The 16,198-nt window shown below is 42.7% G+C and overlaps 1 protein-coding gene across 1 annotated transcript in view; it reads right to left on the bottom strand.

Annotated features, from left to right (window-relative positions):
- STIM2 (stromal interaction molecule 2) overlaps positions 1–16,198 on the bottom strand; it is a 114,066-nt gene that overhangs the window by 43,516 nt on the left and 54,352 nt on the right. Inside the window, 1 exon segment of the mRNA XM_070756738.1 lies at positions 4,797–4,927. Coding sequence (XP_070612839.1) covers positions 4,797–4,927 — 131 coding nt within the window.

Consider the following 16,198-nt stretch of genomic DNA (forward strand, 5'->3'; position numbering starts at 1 on the left):
CCTGCTCCCTCCAAAGACTTTTTTTACCAGCCCTAAGTCTTTGCAGGCTTGTGTTCATTCCTACTCCCTCTGAAAAAGGCTTCTTCAGCCCTAACCAGGGGCTAAAATAATGTGCTGAAGCTGAACGGACTAAGGATACATAGAAACATAGAAACATAGAAGACTGACGACAGAAAAAGACCTCATGGTCCATCTAGTCTGCCCTTATACTATTTCCTGTATTTTATCTTACAATGGATATATGTTTATCCCAGGCATGTTTAGATTCAGTTACTGTGGATTTACCAACCACGTCTGCTGGAAGTTTGTTCCAAGGATCTACTACTCTTTCAGTAAAATAATATTTTCTCATGTTGCCTTTGATCATTCCCCCAACTAACTTCAGATTGTGTCCCCTTGTTCTTGTGTTCACTTTCCTATTAAAAACACTTCTCTCCTGAACCTTTAACATATTTAAATGTTTTGATCATGTCCCCCCTTTTCCTTCTGTCCTCCAGATACTAGCCAGATGAATACCTGGAAAGTAGATCCCCCCCCCCCATTTTCCTCCCCCCAAAGTAAGGTGTATCTTATACTCCGGTGCATCTTATACTCTGAAAAAAAATAGTAGGCTAAGCCTACTGCAAAGTAACTAGAGTTTTTCCAGCCACTCCCTGGATCAACACTGAACACAAGGTTAAATAAAGCTCCTTATTACCGTAAGTGTTTCAGGTGTGCATTAACTGAACAGGAAGCAGCTTTTGAAAAAGGGGTTAATTTCTTCGGATTGAATTTCCTCCCTTACATAAAACTGTACTTCCCACACTGAAAAGACGAACAATATACTCTTCTTTTCTTGTATAATTCTTAACAGAATATTTCAAGCGCAGGTGATGAAGGAAAGGGGGGGGGGATGAGGTGATCACGGGCCCAGCAATATATTTGCATTGCTTGCAATCTACAATGAACCAGAGTTGCTGGGAATTAGGCAGCATGTGAATTTAACAAATCATCGAAATCACAGTGGTAACCTCCATGGTCGGAGTGAATGCTCTACTAAAGGTTCCATCAGGATAGAGTAGTTATTTTCCCATCTTAAGAAGGGGAGGAAAATTGATCCATTGATTCTTCTATAGTATGATTCCTATGGAGCTACATCTCAAGTTTACAAACAAAAATAAATGCTATTAAAATACATTGAGTGAGTTTGTGAGAAGGAAGGAAGGAAGGAAGGAAGGAAGGAAGGAAGATAGTAGAATAGGATAGGAAAGGATAAGATAGGATAGGGTAGGGTAGGATAAGATAAGATAAGGCTAGGCTAGGCTAGGCTAGATGATAGATATTGATATTTAGTGGTGGGATTCTGCTGGTTTCTCAAGATTGCACGAAATAGTAGCGGCGACTGCGGGTGGCTCTGCCCTCCAGCTCTGACATAATGCACAAGCACTGCACATGTGCAGACAAGTAGGTAAGGTAAGTGAATCCCATCTCTGATATAGATGTATAGGTATAGATGTAGAGATATATAGATGTAGACAGACAGACAGTCAGACAGACAGACAGATATAGATATCAATAGATATTGATAGATATATAAAATGTATAATTAAAAACAGGAAGGAAAAAAAGGCAATGAAAACATATCCATCAATAATATTTACCTACAAAAGTCCACACAATGGGAAGATTCTAAAAGATGTCACAACAGGTACTTCACACATTTAAGCAGTAAAAGTATTTCAAAAAACAGAAGCAACCAATGAAAACACTTTCCTTTCGGTAAACCACAGAGCGACAGTCTGTCAGTTGTGGCAAATTTAACAGGATCTTCTGTGGTGGGAACACCAAGTAGCTTTGCCCCCACAAGTCTGGACTTTTGCAATGTGCGGATGCTACAGCTATTAGTGAATACAGTGGCCATACTGTAGGGTCCTATTCAAAATGCTGATTATTATAACCTAGGAAAGCTAGGCACAGCTTTACATCAGGATAATTTCACCCAACTTGGTGGAACATATTCTGTAAGTGTATCTGAAAAGGAATCGCTAAATTTAATTTAATTTAATTAATTTGACTTCTATGCCGCCAATGGGACTCAAGGCGGCTTACAACAGTAAATAATGCATACAATATAACAAAAGTCAAATATTAGTTAATAAAAAAAACAGTAAAACCATAATAAACCCAATGAACTATCTAATCACACACGCACACAGTTACAATTTGGCTGTGATAAGATGTTACATTCAAGGCCCCCAGGCCTGCTATCAAAGCCAGGTCTTCACGGCCTTTTGGAAGGACAGTAGGGTGGGAACAGTATGGACATCAGGGGCAGCTGGTTCCATAAGGTTGGGGCAGCCACAGAAAAGGCCCTCCCCATTCTAAACAATGCCCTCGACCTGCATTGTTTAGAATGGAATGGAATAGAATAGAATAGAATAGAATAGGAATTCTTTATCGGCCAAGTGTGATTGGACACACAAGGAATTTGTCTTGGTGCATATGCTCTCAGTGTACATAAAAGAAAATATAGATTTCTTCTGTCTGGGTCCCTCCAGAAGCCAACACCAACCCAAAAAGAGAAGCCAGACACACTGGTAAAAAGCAAAGGCAGTTTATAGAATTCAAGGAAAACGCAGGTAACAGAAACTGTTCTTACAGACAGGAACATGCTGGAACTTCAAAGAGGTTTCACGAAGGCCATGAAGTACAACAGGATTCTTGCTGGCAAAAACAACGCTGGAGATAACAAACATACGCCTCCCCCAAGTCTTCCAGACTTCTAGGCCACAAGCCAAGAAACAGAGACGCCGAGAAGCAAAGCAGGGTCACAGAACTTCCAGTTGATAACGCTCCACATGACTCCAAGGGCTGGCCTGCCTTTTAAACCCTGCTGAGGAGAATCACACCCAAACCCAGCTGTTGCCAATACAGTGATGCCAATACCTTTCTAATTGGTCCCATCTCTGAGCTGCACATCGCTGTCTCATGTCAATTATAGCCTGTGCTTCCTCATCCAATGAGTCCAGGCTACTGGCTGGGGAGAGCCCCCCCCCTGGGGCTCTCAGGCTGCTCCCCTTCATCCTCTTCCTGACTTTCCTCTCCCCCGTCTGCCTGTTCCTCCCCCTCCTGTTCACTGTCCTCCTCCTCCGGGCATGGATCCAGCAGAGACGCAGCCGGTCCCTGAGGAGCCTCAGGCTGAATCACAACAAGATTTGTCAAGAATCATGTGGTACAACACTTAATGATTGTCATGGGGGTCAAATAAGCAATGAAGAAACAATCAATACTAATAAAAAATCTTAGGACACAAGCAACAAGTTACAGTCATACAGTCCTAAGTGGGAAGAAAAGGAGAATAGGAATGATGAGAAAAAAACTAGTAGAAATAGAAGTGCATTTAGCTGACGGGACCTGGAGAATAGGTCTCTGGGAGGTATATGGCAGGAGATGATAATAATAATAATAATAATAATAATAATAATAATAATAATAATAATAATAATTTATTAGATTTGTATGCCGCCCCTCTCCGAAGATGGTCTTGTAAAAGTCCTATTTCTGCAAAAGATGAGCATAAATCAAAACCCATGTGTTCTCACATGTCTGTTCCCATCTGTTCCCATCTTAGTACCGTCTACTTTTTACTAATTATTAATTTTTCTATGGTGATGATAGACGAGGAAGACAGAGGGAGGGAAAAAAAAGTTGGGGTTGTTATTTGAACCAGGGTACTAAACATTTGTGGCAATAAGACCCCATTAAAGATGAGTGAGACTATTCATTTTTCTGCCCTGTTGGTTTTTTAAACTTCTCCCATCTGTATTAATTTAACCAGGATTGAAGAAAAAATAGCTTTCATATTAAGCCACTTGTTCAGACTAGTGTCAGAAACAAAAGGAAAACATAGAAACATAGAAGACTGACGGCAGAAAAAGACCTCATGGTCCATCTAGTCTGCCCTTATACTATTTCCTGTATTTTATCTTACAGTGGATATATGTTTATCCCAGGCATGTTTAAATTCAGTTACTGTGGATTTACCAACCACGTCTGCTGGAAGTTCGTTCCAAGGATCTACTACTGTTTCAGTGAAATAATATTTTCTCACATTGCTTTTGATCTTTCCCCCAACTAACTTCAGATTGTGTCCCCTTGTTCTTGTGTTCACTTTCCTATTAAAAACACTTCCCTTTTGAACCTTATTTAACCCTTTAACATATTTAAATGTTTCGATCATGTCCCCCCTTTTCCTTCTGTCCTCCAGACTATACAGATTGAGTTCATTAAGTCTTTCCTGATACGTTTTATGCTTAAGACCTTCCACCATTCTTGTAGCCAGAAAACACATATAAGACGCAAAGCATGAAAAAACATTTGCCAGCCCTGAATGTAATTAGTATGATTGATAACAGCCGTCCCCGACTACCGAGAGACAGATCTGCTAAGAACAGTAAATGATGTGGAACAACATAAAAGATCCATGTGCCACAGCCTTGCTTTTCCCCTGGGCATGTACAGAAAAACGAAGCCAGGGCCTGACAATCTGGATTCCAATTTCACTCAGTCTGTCTTTCGGTAGGCAAAGCTGCACTTTTCGCAGGAATAGCTGGGCACTAATATCAAAATTAATTCCAAGATTTATCTTAAATCTGTCGTCTGCATTCTTGGGAAATGCAAATGCTCCAAAATGCCAAGTGAAAGTTTTGATGTATTTTTTTCTCCTTCTAATTTGTCTGCCAGGGTTAGGTGAAACAGCACAGCTGTACATTTAAATGGGAATATGTGAGACAAAACTAACATATGTTCATACCAACCTCATCACTTTCTTCTACTTCAATACCGCCATCTTTGTTATCATCCATCTGTTTATGAATTGTACGGAGGGCTTCCAGACTGTATTTATCCTCCTCAGTGAAACAGGGTGGGCTCAGCAAATGGCAAAAATCTAAGAGATTTAAAAAGAAAGAAAGTAAAGAAAAATTCTTACTCTTTTACACTTTTAAGCTTAAAAAGATGGAAGCAAAAACACTGTTACAGAGGTACTCGGCACACATATTTTTAATAGTCTATTATCTCTGTTTGACTATCTCAGGTCAAACACAAGTACAGTGGTACCTCATCATACGAAGTTAATTGGTTCCAGGAGGAGGTTCGTAAGGTGAAAAGTTCGTAAGATGAAACAATGTTTCCCATAGGAATCAATGTAAAAGCAAATAATGCGTGCAAATCCTTCAGGAAAATCCCAAACTTTAGAAGGGAGGCGAACGGAGGGCAGGGAGGAGCAGCTAAAGGGGGCGGGTGGAAGAAGCAAGTCTAGGCTAAAGGGTGAGTGGGAAGGAAGGAGGGCAAGGGGGGCGCCCCTCCCTTTTCTTTCTTAAAAAGATACCTTTTCAGTTCCTTTGCAAGCACGTTGTTCTCTGCAAAAATTTTCCTCCCCCAAGCTGCCCCTCCCTCCTCCCTTTTCTTTCTTAAAAAGATACCCTTTCAGTTCCTTTGCAAGCATGTTGTTCTCTGCAAAATGTTTCCTACTCCAAGCAGCCCCTCCCTTTTCTTTCTTCAAAAAATGGGGAAAAAAGAAACCCCTTCATCCCACCAGCAGCTGCTTGGGTTCGTACAGTGAAAATAGTTCGGAAGAAGAGGCAAAAAAATCTTAAACACCGGGTTCGTATCTTGAAAAGTTCGTTAGAAGAGGCGTTCGTAAGATGAGGTACCACTGTATCCTAAAAGCTTAAGTCACAATCGAACCTGTGTCAAAATCAGACTGGAAGGGTAAGGTTTTCATTACAAATTTAATTAATACATTTATTTAATAAATAAATTCTATCCTGAAAGAGCAGAAAAGAGTAATTTTACAATTCAACTATTCAGTCGCAATGCATCCTGCCAAGATCCAGATACCGTATTTTTGGAGTATAAGACGCACCAGAGTATAAGATGCACCTTAGGTTATTTTTTGGAGGGGAGGAAATCTGCCTACTAGGTATTCATCTGGCTAGCATCCTTAGTCTAGTCAGTTTCAGCACATTATTTCATCCTCTGGTTAGGGCTGGGGGAAAAAACCATGTTCGGAGGGAGTAGCAATGAAAATCAGCCTGCAAAGACTTAGGGCTAGAAAAAAAAACTTCTTGGGAGTAGCAATGAAAAAATCCTGCAAGCTGAGAAGAAGATCATTAGCACCTCATTAGGACTGAAAAAAACCTTTTTTGGAGGGAGTAGCAAAGAAAACAAACCTGCAAGCTGGGAATGTTGTTAATACCTTATTAGGGCTGGGAAAAAAGCTTCGGAAAAAACCCTACAATTTTCAGTCCCTTTTAGAGGGGAAAAAGGTACATCTTATACTCCAAAAAATATGGTATGTGGTAACTTTTGGTCTTAGTCTTTCAATTTTATTCTATCCCCCCTTAAAAAAGTTTGTAGTGCATTCAAGTCGCGTTAACTCAAGATTCATACCCCTTCCTGTTCTCTTCTGAGACTTAGTTAAGCAAGTCCCATCATTGGTTTTACTTCTGGGTAATGTATTTGAAGCTGAAGCTCTAGGACAGGAGTTTCAAACTTAAGAGTCGCCTGCTGATTCTGGCCCGTGGGTGCTTAGATCTGGACCCACGGGGCTGCCATGGAAATAGTAAAGGACCAGCCTGCAGTGCCTCTGCCAGAAATAAAGCTGAGGATGGTCGCATATAGCCCTTCCGTGCTCCATTTTGCTGGCAGAGGGCTGCAGAAGAATTCTCCCCAAGCCCATTCGGGGCCGCCACAGGTACCAACTGACATGTCAAGCCATGCCCACCATGGTCACACCCACCTGGTCAAACACAACCTTGATGTGACCCCCAATGAAATTGATTTTGACACCCCTGTTCTAGAAGAAGTATCACTGATTCCTTCCTAGCGGTTTTAATCCTAAAAGAAGGGACAAATGATAATGCTAGATGCTGGGGTGTGTGTGTGTGCGTGTGTGTTTCTTATTTTATATTCTGCTTCTTTTTCATTCAATCACAAATGCCACTATTCCCATTCTTCCTCACTTTAGTCCCTTAGTCTTCCTGATCTTTGTCCTCAAAATTGCAGCTCCTCCCATCCCTCAATATTTTACTTCATTCTCTATCTTTTCTGATATTTGACCCATATCAACATCACATAAAAATCGCTTATGTGTAATATTCCTCTACCTAGTGGTTCTCAACCTGGGGGCTTGAGACGCCTTTGGGGGTCAAATGACCTTTTCACAGGGGTCACCTAAAACCATGGGAACAGACAAATTTCCCATGGTGTTAGGAACTAAAGCTTCTATTCTGGCGCCTTGGAACATATTTTTACAATCCAACCAATCAGGCGTTTACAGTGGAGGTGTCCCTCTGACCTTCCTGCCAATCAGCTTAAAGCTCTGTTGGGAGAATTGGTGCTAGAATTATGGTTGGGGGTCACCACAACATGAGGAACTGTATTAAGGGGTCACGGCATGAGAAAGGTTGAGAACCACTGCTCTACCGCATCCCTTCTCTTTCCTTTTATTTGCATTAGTATGCACTCAACAGAATTCTAAATTAACAATTTATTGTTGTGTATACCTGGGTGAAATGCCACCAGTTCAGTACATTTTGGGTATACCGGTAGCATCAGCCGCCAGTGTTTGGAGAACTGGTAGTGGCGGAACCACGAGGCTCCGCCCACCTGTCCGGATGCCTCCATTTTCTTTTTTTTTAACCCTATGCATATATACATGGTATGTTTGTATGTATGAGTGGTTCTTTAAATTGGGGATTTTTAGACTGTTTTTAATATTAGAGTTGTTTACATTGTCTTTTTATATTGTTGTTAGCCGCCCCGAGTCTTCAGAGAGGGGCGGCATACAAATCTAATAAATAATAATAATAATATGCACAAAGCAAATTACGTGCTTCCGAACCAGTAAGGAAGGTAAGTAGATTTCACCACTGTTGCATACTCTCCATGTCATTGCTTTCCTGCCTGAGGCAGACTGAACATGGCCTTAAGCCTGAATAAGTAAGAAACTTACAGTTTGTTGTCAGAGGAGGAATTCACTCTGTCAGAAGCAAAAATCCACACCACTATACTAATTCAACTCAGGGCTACCAAGGTGGAATAGAAACCAAGAATAGATTAATTTGACCGGAGGAAAGATTGGTCACAACCATCCTCACTGAGTTTGACTGTGTGAAAAAACTGTCAAGCATACAAGGGTAGGACCAGAACAGCTTTTGACAGACTCAATCCAATCAGAGAGCAGACGGATTTAACCCATTCCTGAATGTTATATCCACCTTGAGGGAGAAGTAGCAAGCACACTGTGTATAATTTTAAATGTGGATGTGGATCTTTTAAACCAGAGGTCCCCAACCGCCGGTCCGCGGACCGGGACCGGGCCGTTGGGGTTTTCCAGCCGGTCCGCGGCGCCGCTGCCCTCCCGGCAGAGGACATTATGCAGGACAGGGTGGGGCGTCGGGCAGGGCGGGGAGAATCAGGAGGCTCCTTTGGCGGCTGGGGGCTGCCTGGCTTTGTGATTTTGGCTGGGGGGGGAGTTAGGAAGGTCCTACTTCTCCCCCCCCAGCCAAAAACTCAAAGCCTATCTGCTGGATACGGGCGATGAGCGGGACGAGCGGCGCCGAAGCCGGTGGCTGTGGCAGCTGCTGCAAGAGGCTTCCGGGCTGCTCTGTCCCACTCATCGCCCGTATCCAGCAGATAGGCTTTGAATTTTTGGCTGGGGGGGGAGAAGTAGGACCTTCCTAACCCCCCCCCAGCCAAAATCACAAAGCCAGGCAGCCTCCAGCCGCCAAAGGAGCCTTCTGATTCTCCCCGCCCTGTGGAGAAGTGTGGAGGGCTGCGTCACTAAGCTCCACCCCTCCATAACTCCACCCCCATTTGACCAAAGCCCCCCCCCCCCCACCGGGCCGTGGAAAACTGATCTAGCTTAAAGCCGGTCCCTGGTGCAAAAAAGGTTGGGGACCTCTGTTTTAAACTGTTTCTATTTATACTCTACATTGGCTGTCCTTTTGACTAGATAAAGATGAGTTTCAGAAACATATACAGTGGTACCTCATGATACGAACTTAATTGGTTCCAGGAGGAGGTTCGTAAGGTGAAAAGTTTGTAAGACGAAACAATGTTTCCCATAGGAATCAATGTAAAAGCAAATAATGCGTGCAAATCCTTCAAGAAAATCCCAAACTTTAGAAGGGAGGCGAACAGAGGGCAGGGAGGAGCAGCTAAAGGGGGCGGGTGGAAGAAGCAAGGCTAGGCTAAAGGGTGAGTGGGAAGGAAGAAAGGCAAGGGGGGCACCCCTCCCTTTTCTTTCTTCAAAAGACACACTTTCAGTGCCTCTGCAAGCAGCTGTTCTCTGCAAAATCTTTCCCCCTCCAAGCCGCCCCTCCCTTTTCTTTCAAAAGACACCCTTTCAGTGCCTGCAAGCACGCTGTTCTCCTACTTCTGTTAATGCAAAGTCTTTCCCCCACCAAGCCGCCCCTCCCTTTTCTTTCTTCAAAAAGGGGGGGGGAAGAAACCCCTTCATCCCAGCAGCAGCGGCTTGGGTTCGTAAGGTGAAAATAGTTCGGAAGAAGAGGCAAAAAAATCTTAAACACCGGGTTCGTATCTTGAAAAGTTCGTTAGAAGAGGCGTTCGTAAGATGAGGTACCACTGTACAATTAAGACATGTAAAGTAAGAAGAGAAAAAACAAGGTAATTTACATTGTCACTGTTCACTATCCTTTTTGGTAGCTTTCTAGCATTACAAACAGTAATGGGTTGCAGCCAGCATTGCTGGGATTGGGGTTTTGATAGTGGAAATTGAGATGCACACGTATCTCCACGCCCCCGATGTGTGCACATACAAGATTTGGCTTCTGCACATGCGCAGCAAGTGGAATCTCATGCAAGGACACTCTTGTGTGTAAGATTTTGCCGACTATCAACAATTCCTTTGGTTCCACGCATGCGCAGAAGCAAAAAATGCCAAAAATTGGAGAAATCTCACACATGAGGGCATCCTCGCGCAAAATTGCACTTACTGCGCATGCGCAGAAACCAAATTTCATGCCAATGGGCGCATGTGCACCCACTAGATGCGCATGTGCCCGCGACGATCCCAGAGGGCATACTGGTAGTGACCAGTTAGTGGAACCTTCACCTGATTGCAAACGATTTTGGCTTTCCCACATTCGTGCGCCGATTCACAGAGTGCCTTTTAACCTTTCAATTTATTGCCTTCTCTTTTGAAAAATTTCACGAACTGCACCAATTGCAATATTCTTGCTCTTCCCTTCTTCTCAATCCATTGACTTTTTCCTTCAGAGATTTGCTTTGTAAAATCTGACCTTCATTTTAGTTGTCTCCAAATGACCAAACCACCTAAATGCACTTCTTTTCGGTTGAGTATTCAATTCACATCCATTCGTCAGTGACACATCCACTTTTTCTCGGCAGCTTGCTAAGAGCACAACCAAAGCCAATTTTGTTCCAATTACATTGACATTATTCTTTGCAAGTTATCCTTTCTGATTTATCTAGTGAATCAACATTCCCTTGCTCATATCCCACTGACTATACTGGCACATTCTGGATACATAATGTATTGCTTTTGAGGGAGGGGGGGTCTTCATTTTTTATTTCTAAGTCATGAAAACGGAATACAGTGGTCACCTCTACCTAAGAACCTCTACCTCTATTTATGAGCTTTTCTAGATAAGAACCAGATGTTCAAGATTTTTCTTCCTCTTCTCAAGAACCATTTTGCACTTCCAAACCTGAACAGGCAGGGAGAAGCTTCTGTGTGGCCTCTCTAGGAATCTCCTGGGAGGAAACAGGGCCGGAAAAGGCAGGGAGAAGCCTCTGTGGGGCAGCTCTAGGAATCTCCTGGGAAGAAACAGAGCTTCCACTATTCCTGTGGTTTCCCCAATTGCACACATTATTTGCTTTTACTTTGATCCCTATGAGAAAAATTGCTTCTTCTTACAAACTTTTCTACTTAAGAACCTGGTCACGGAACAAATTAAGTTCATAAGTAGAGGTACCACTGTATATATTTTTCAAGCAGCACGCAGCAATTAAAAAGATCCTATAAAAAGATATTTACTAGTACAGTGATACCTTGTCTTACAAACCCGTCATACAAACGTTTTGAGATACAAACCCGGGGTTAAGATTTTTTTGCCTCTTCTTCCAAACTATTTTCACCTTACAAACTGAAGCCGCCACCACTGGGATGCCTTGCCTACGGATTTCTGTTGCCAGCGAAGCACCCATTTTTGTGCTGCTGGGATTCCCCTGAGGCTCCCCTCCATGGGAAACACTTCCCTGTTTTTGTGATGCTGCAGGGAAATCCCATCAGCGCAAAAATGGGCACTTCGCTGGCAGCGGAAGTCCGGAGATGGGGTTTCCCAGCGAGGGGAGCCTCAGCGAAATTGCAGCATCACAAAAACATGGAAGTCCGGAGGTGGGGTTTCAAGGACTTCCGTGTTTTTGCAATGCTGCAATTTCGCTGAGGCTCCCCTCGCTGGAAACCCCACCTCCGGACTTCCATTGCCAGCAAAGCACCCGTTTTTCTCCTGCTGGGATTCCCTGCTGGGATTCCCCTGAAGCATCATAAAAACACAGAAGTCTGGAGGTGGGGTTTCCCATGGAAAAGGGGAATCCAGCAGCGCAAAAACGGGCGCTTCGGCTGGCAAAAGGGGTGAGTTTTAGGCTTCCACGCATTAATCGCTTTTCCATTGATTCCTATGGGAAACATTGTTTCGTCTTACAAACTTTTCACCTTACAAACCTCGTCCCAGAACCAATTAAGTTCGTAAGACGAGGTATCACTGTATACACTTTTGAATATTAACCATACTGCAAAGACTCCAAATGATTTACAACAGTGTAATATATTAAATGTGAAAACAAAATCAGCCCCTACTGCTAAATAAAACTATCATCTAAACCAGGGGTGTCAAACTCAATTTCTGAAAGGGTGGCGCACAAATTAGAGTACAGCACTGGAGGCTACTTCAACTAACTACTAGCTACAGTTCAGCTGTTCAAATCTCAGCACTGGCTCAATGTTGATTCAGTCTTCCATCCTTCCGAGGTGGGTAAAATGAGGACCCAGATTGTTGGGGGGAAATATACTGATTCTGTAAACCGCTTAGAGACGGCTGTAAAAACACCATGAAGAGTTAAATAAGACTAAATGCTATTGCTAATTTCACAGAGGGATGCATCAGGATTGTGTTTGAGCTCGTGGGGAACCTGGGGGAGGGGGGTAGGAGGGTGTGGCTAGCTCAATGTCACTCGTGTCGGGGGGGCTTGTGGTGGCCTGAGCACTCACGGCCCCCCCAACTTCCATTTTTGCTGACAGAGGAAACGCAGGCTGGTCCTTCGCTGTTTCCAGCGTACCCCCGTTAGCCAGATCTAAGCACCCCAAATACTGGATCTGGGCCCCGGGCCTTGAGTTTGACATCCTTGATCTAAACCAGTGTTTCTCAATTATTTTCTGTTACGCCCCCCCAGGAAGAAGTAAACATTTTGCGCGCACCCCCAACTCTCCACTAGGATGATTGTTTGCAATATTCAGCACATTTTCGCTGAAAAAATTCAAGCGGCTTATCAGCATAATCGGGGTGTAATATGTGACGCCTTAATTTATTTGGCTTCATGCTGTCTACTGCCAACATTTTTAGACACAGTAAACATACCGGTCTTTCCTTGTTATCCACCATAGTCACAGTGAAGCCAAGCGCTACATACGCTTCATCATATTTCCTCATCTTAGCTTTCAGGAGACTTACATTTGTCTCATTATCTCCATCTCTCTCCTCCTTTCTTTTCATCCCTCTTAAATATTTTTCCATCTTAAGGGTTTGTTATATGCACTTTGCATTGTGTCTCCTACTCTGTGCTGTGTGCTATTATTTGGTGCAAAAAAAACCCTACTCCCTGAGGCAAAAAAAAGCACGGTCCCCTTGGCATCGCTCTGCGCCCCCCCCAAGGTCCCCCCCCCACTATTTGAGAAACATTGATAAACTAAGAACCAGAGCTTACAATAAAAAGTTCTCCAAATTAAAAGATAGTTCTACGGTACCTCCAAAGTTCAAGAACCTATCAAAATAGTTTATAATAGTTAATAGTTAATAAAAGCTATTAAAACACTTTTATCAGAAATCTAAATTATCCTTATTCAAATAGTGAATAATATATTTTGTTTGGGGGGGAAGATACTTAAAAATCAACAAAGAGGCAGGAGTGGCATCAAATAGGCTACCTGTTTTATAGGAAGTTCAGGAGATGACAGAACTGCTAGGAATTGGATCCATTTTCTCTTTTCTAAAAACCATTCACTATTTGCAAGAAACGTGAGGCGTCTAATACTCTCACACATCGTTGTCTTTAATTTTGAATAAAGTTATGTTAAGAAACCTCCCTCTTCCCACCTCTTTTTTTTAACTGGAGGAGAGTGTAGATGAAAATCACTTTTAGGAATCAGCAAACTTAGTCCTTGAGCAAAAGATATCAGGTGAATTGTACCAAAAATGAATTAATTTATAATATATATGAATGGGGTGAAACCGCACTCAATAGCAGCGATTGCAAGAGGGATTTTAAAACTTTAGTAGACAGCTAAACATTAGCCAGCAGTGTGCAGCAGCAACCAAAAAAGCCAATGCAATCCTAAATTGTATTAATACAATCTAGGACTAGGGAAGGTACTAATACCGCTCTATAAAGCCTTAGTTAGACCACACATGGAGTACTGCATCCAGTTTTGGTCACCACACTTCAAAAAAGACATTGAAACTCTAGAGAAAATGCAGAGGAGAACAACCAGGATGATGATCAATCAGAGAACAATCAGAGACAGGTTACAAGCGGTGTGCCACAAGGGTCTGTTCTGGGTCTTATTCTTTTTAATATGTTTGTGAGTGACATAGGGGAAGGTTTGGTAGGGAAGGTTTGCCTATTTGCCGATGACTCTAAAGTGTGCAATAGGGTTGATATTCCTGGAGGAGTCTGTAATATGGTAAATGATTTAGCTTTACTAGATAAATGGTCAAAGCAATGGAAACTGCAGTTTAATGTTTCCAAATGTAAAATAATGCACTTGGGGAAAAGGAATCCTCAATCTGAGTATTGCATTGGCAGTTCTGTGTTAGCAAAAACTTCAGAAGAGAAGGATTTAGAGGTAGTGATTTCTGACAGTCTCAAAATGGGTGAGCAGTGTGGTCGGGCAGAAGGAAAAGCAAGTAGGATGCTTGGCTGCATAGCTAGAGGTATAACAAGCAGGAAGAGGGAGATTGTGATCCCCTTATATAGAGCGCTGGTGAGACCACATTTGGAATACAGTGGTACCTCGAGATACGAGTTTAATTCGTTCCGGACCTGGGCTCTTAAGTCGAGCAGCTCTTATCTCGAACGACTTTTCCCCATAGGAATTAATGTAAATAATTTTAATTGGTTCCAGCCCTCAAAAAACTCACAAAGTTAGTCTAAATTATGCAGAAAGACATGTTTTTAATGAAGAAATGTACATGTACATATAAATGAATAATGAAGTTTCTTTCACTTAACTTGTAAACTTTCTTAAACTTTTAAATTTACATATGTTCAACTTCTCTGCCACCCAATCCTGTAGGACAGAGGTCCCCAACCCTTTTTGCACCAGGGACCGGCTTTAAGCGATCAAGAGAGGAATGGGTGAATGAATGGACGGAGGGTGGGAAGGAAGGAAGGAAAGAGGGAAGGGACAGGAACAGAGGAAGGAAGCAAGGAAACTTATGAAAGGGGAGAGTAAGAGAGGAATGAGTGAAGGGAGGGAGGGAGGGAAGAAGGTGGGAAGGAGAAAGAAAAGAAGAAATAGAGGAAGGGAAGGTAAAAGAGAGAAAGAAAAAGAGCAAGAAAGAAAGAAAGAAAGAAAGGGGGAAGGGACAGGAACAGAGGAAGGAAGCAAGGAAACTTATGAAAGGGGAGAGTAAGAGAGGAATGAGTGAAGGGAGGGAGGGAGGGAAGAAGGTGGGAAGGAGAAAGAAAAGAAGAAATAGAGGAAGGGAAGGTAAAAGAGAGAAAGAAAAAGAGCAAGAAAGAAAGAAAGAAAGAAAGAAAGAAAGAAAGAAAGGGGGAAGGGACAGGAACAGAGGAAGGAAGCAAGGAAACTTATGAAAGGGGAGAGTAAGAGAGGAATGAGTGAAGGGAGGGAGGGAGGGAAGAAGGTGGGAAGGAGAAAGAAAAGAAGAAATAGAGGAAGGGAAGGTAAAAGAGAGAAAGAAAAAGAGCAAGAAAGAAAGAAAGAAAGAAAGAAAGAAAGAAAGAAAGAAAGAAAGAAAGAAAGGGGGAAGGGACAGGAACAGAGGAAGGAAGCAAGGAAACTTATGAAAGGGGAGAGTAAGAGAGGAATGAGTGAAGGGAGGGAGGGAGGGAAGAAGGTGGGAAGGAGAAAGAAAAGAAGAAATAGAGGAAGGGAAGGTAAAATAGAGAAAGAAAAAGAGCAAGAAAGAAAGCTGCAAGCACCACCCCCCCCGAGCCCCCCAGGCCGGCTGCAACCTTTTAAAACACGCGCGCCGCTTCGCAGCTGTCTCCTGAAGCCGAACGCGGAAGTTAGCGTTTGGCTTCAGGAGACAGCTCCTTGGCGCTTGTATCTCGAATTTGGGCTTGTAAGTAGAACAAAAATATCTCTCCCCTCCCAGCTCTTATCTCGAGTTGCTCTTAAGTAGAGCAGCTCTTATGTCGGGATTCCACTGTACTGTGTTCAGTTCTGGAGACCTCACCTACAAAAAGATATTGACAAAATTGAACGGGTCCAAAGACGGGCTACAAGAATGGTGGAAGGTCTTAAGCATAAAACCTATCAGGAAAGACTTAATGAACTCAATCTGTATAGTCTGGAGGACAGAAGGAAAAGGGGGGACATGATCGAAACGTTTAAATATGTTAAAGGGTTAAATAAGGTTCAGGAGGGAAGCGATTTTAATAGGAAAGTGAACACAAGAACAAGGGGACACAATCTGAAGTTAGTTGGGGGAAAGATCAAAAAGTGAGAAAATATTATTTCACTGAAAGAGTAGTAGATCCTTGGAACAAACTTCCAGCAGACGTGGTTGGTAAATCCACAGTAACTGAATTTAAACATGCCTGGGATAAACATATATCCATTGTAAGATAAAATACAGGAAGTAGTATAAGGGCAGACTAGATGGACCTTGAGGTCTTTTTCTGCCATCAGTCTTCTATGTTTCTA

This window comes from Erythrolamprus reginae, chromosome 7 (assembly GCF_031021105.1).
Source record: "Erythrolamprus reginae isolate rEryReg1 chromosome 7, rEryReg1.hap1, whole genome shotgun sequence".
In the NCBI taxonomy this organism is placed as follows: Eukaryota; Metazoa; Chordata; class Lepidosauria; order Squamata; family Dipsadidae; genus Erythrolamprus; species Erythrolamprus reginae.